This window comes from Lottia gigantea, assembly GCF_000327385.1.
Source record: "Lottia gigantea unplaced genomic scaffold LOTGIsca_180, whole genome shotgun sequence".
In the NCBI taxonomy this organism is placed as follows: Eukaryota; Metazoa; Mollusca; class Gastropoda; family Lottiidae; genus Lottia; species Lottia gigantea.
Genome location: NW_008708302.1, coordinates 123,177 through 125,545, shown reverse-complemented (window position 1 = coordinate 125,545; position 2,369 = coordinate 123,177). Strand labels below are relative to the sequence as shown.

Sequence of the window (2,369 nt, the reverse complement as noted above, 5' to 3'; positions counted from 1 at the left end):
CCTTGCAAAATCGTACAATGAAAACCGATAACGTGTTTTCTTACTTATATTCGCTCGGTTACATTCTGAAGCTTACTGCTTTAGAAATTACCTTTCAGTTCACAATCATTCACTCATTGAAAACTTGTCAACTCTAATCGAACAGTTTTGATTTTTTTTGTTTACATAATCGTCCTTTAAGAGTTATGTCCCTTGCTCTATGTTGATTTTTCGAGGTCTAAACCAAATAAATATATAAATCCATAACACTTGTTAATAATTTGTGTCTGTTACGACCAAGTGAATATTTCTATTTGAGCAATAAACATTTTGCGCACTTTAGACCTTAGTGCTGTCTGATAGGAAAGATGTAGGACAAGACTCGAGCTGTCGAAGAGAGACAACTCCATTTAAGATTATGATAAATCGAAAGTAAAGCTGTTGTTGCACGTGAAAGCATATGATCAATTTTATGCTTTTGTGTGTATATTTGTGAATTTCACAGTAAATTTTAATGATTTCCTCAAGATATCAAACGTTTCTCACTAGTGTCAGTCGCTGCCGTTCTAGAATTCCAAACGAAAAAGTAGTTTTGACAAATATAAACCTTGTCCAAACGTCTGCTTCAATATTCAAATCTACAACAGGTGGTTGGAATCGATCATTGTTTCCACTAGTAAATACTTGCAGTGACACAGAAAGCAGAAGATTGTTTGTACCACCGTGTCGTTATTTCTGTAATAAGCCTATTGGATCTGCAGTTGGTGGAATGGAGTTGCAACAAGTTGTGTCCAATTTAAAGACCTATGCACCAACATCACTGGCTGGAAGCTGGGATAATGTGGGTTTACTTGTTGAACCATCAGCACCACATATTGTCAAAACTCTTTTCCTTACTAATGACTTAACCCCACCTGTTCTGGATGAAGCTATTGAGAAGAAAGCAGATATGATATTATCTTACCATCCACCCATATTTTCTGCTATGAAGAGACTGAGACAGAGTGTATGGAAAGAAAGGTTGATTGTTAAATGTATTGAGAATAAAATTGCTGTATATTCACCTCATACATGTTTTGATGCTAAATCTGCTGGAGTTAATGATTGGCTCATTAGTGCCTTTGGTGAGTAGGTCTAAGGCTTCATCTGCTAGCTCATCTTCTAGCATTTTCAATACGAGCTTTAACAGCTTTGAAACTGTTCAGGTCTATCCTATATTGGGTTTTTTATGTAGTAAATCATTAAGTAAGGCTTTGAAAATATTCAGGCATTGCAAAATCTTTGAATGATTAAATCTACATGTACTTCATTTTAATGAAATTCTTTTCATTTATTCATTAGATGTTAAAGAGATGTCTCCTATAGAAAACTCTGAAGAATCACTGGGAAACTTGACTCATAAAATCAACATTACTTGTTCTGCAAATGATGAATTAAAATCAGCAATCAGTTCACTGGATGTCAAAGTCAATTCAAGTGAAGTGTAAGTATTTTTGGGAAAAGGATGGTCTCACAATTCTAGAAATGAATGCTTGGTAAAAAATTGGCAAAAAGCATACACATAATTCCAATGATTTAAAAATCTCTGGTTTTTGGAAAAAAATGGGAAATTTGGATCAGTAATAGCAAAAAAAAAATTTGTTTGTAATTCCAGGTTCAGTTCATCCAATGAAAATATCAAACTATATACTATATTGTGTACCAGTTCTGATATACCTCAAATATTAAAAGTTATAGAGAATTGTCAAATAAATAGTCTGGATGTTGTCAAATTGGAAAAGGTATGAGTTAACTCGTTCAGTTAAATGTTGCTTTATAAGACCAAGGTGTATCATGTATGGATGATCTTTAATTGATAGAAATGATTCCATGAATGCCAGCATGAATCATTGATCAGACTTGATTCGCATATGAAACCGTATAAAAATATCAAAATCACAGAATAATCTTTTCATTCTGCTGAATATGTACTCTTATTGGCCAAGTAAGAGAATTTAAATTGTATGTTCATTCACAGAGTTAGAATATACAGATAAGTATATGTTAATCTATTGTAGGTACCGAAGATTGGATTTGGAGGTGGAAGGGTTGGAAAGTTAAAAACACCTATAACTGTGTCAGAAGCTGTTGATAGGATTAAAACACATTTACAATTAAATCACATCCGACTTGCTGCTAAACCTAGTAAGTAATTTAGAGTTGAGTAATTTAGCAATGCTAAACCCAGTAGGTAATTGAGTGGTGAGTAATTTAGCATTGCTATACTTAGTAAATAATTAAAAGGCAAGTAATTTAGCACTGCTAAACCCAGTAGGTAATTGAGTGGTGAGTAAGTAATTTAGCATTGCTAAACCTAGTAAGTAATTTAGAGTTGAGTAATTTAGCACTGC

The 2,369-nt window shown here is 33.3% G+C and overlaps 1 protein-coding gene across 1 annotated transcript in view; it reads left to right on the top strand.

Annotated features, from left to right (window-relative positions):
- Window positions 1-748: 748 nt before the first annotated feature.
- The window catches only part of LOTGIDRAFT_142416 (hypothetical protein), a gene marked incomplete at both ends in the record, with an annotated part of 5,668 nt that continues 4,047 nt past the window's right edge, over window positions 749-2,369 (top strand). Inside the window, 2 exons of the mRNA XM_009052379.1 lie at window positions 749-1,103; window positions 2,177-2,205. Of these exons, the coding sequence (XP_009050627.1) occupies window positions 749-1,103; window positions 2,177-2,205 (384 nt within the window). The remainder of the gene's footprint in view (window positions 1,104-2,176; window positions 2,206-2,369) is intronic.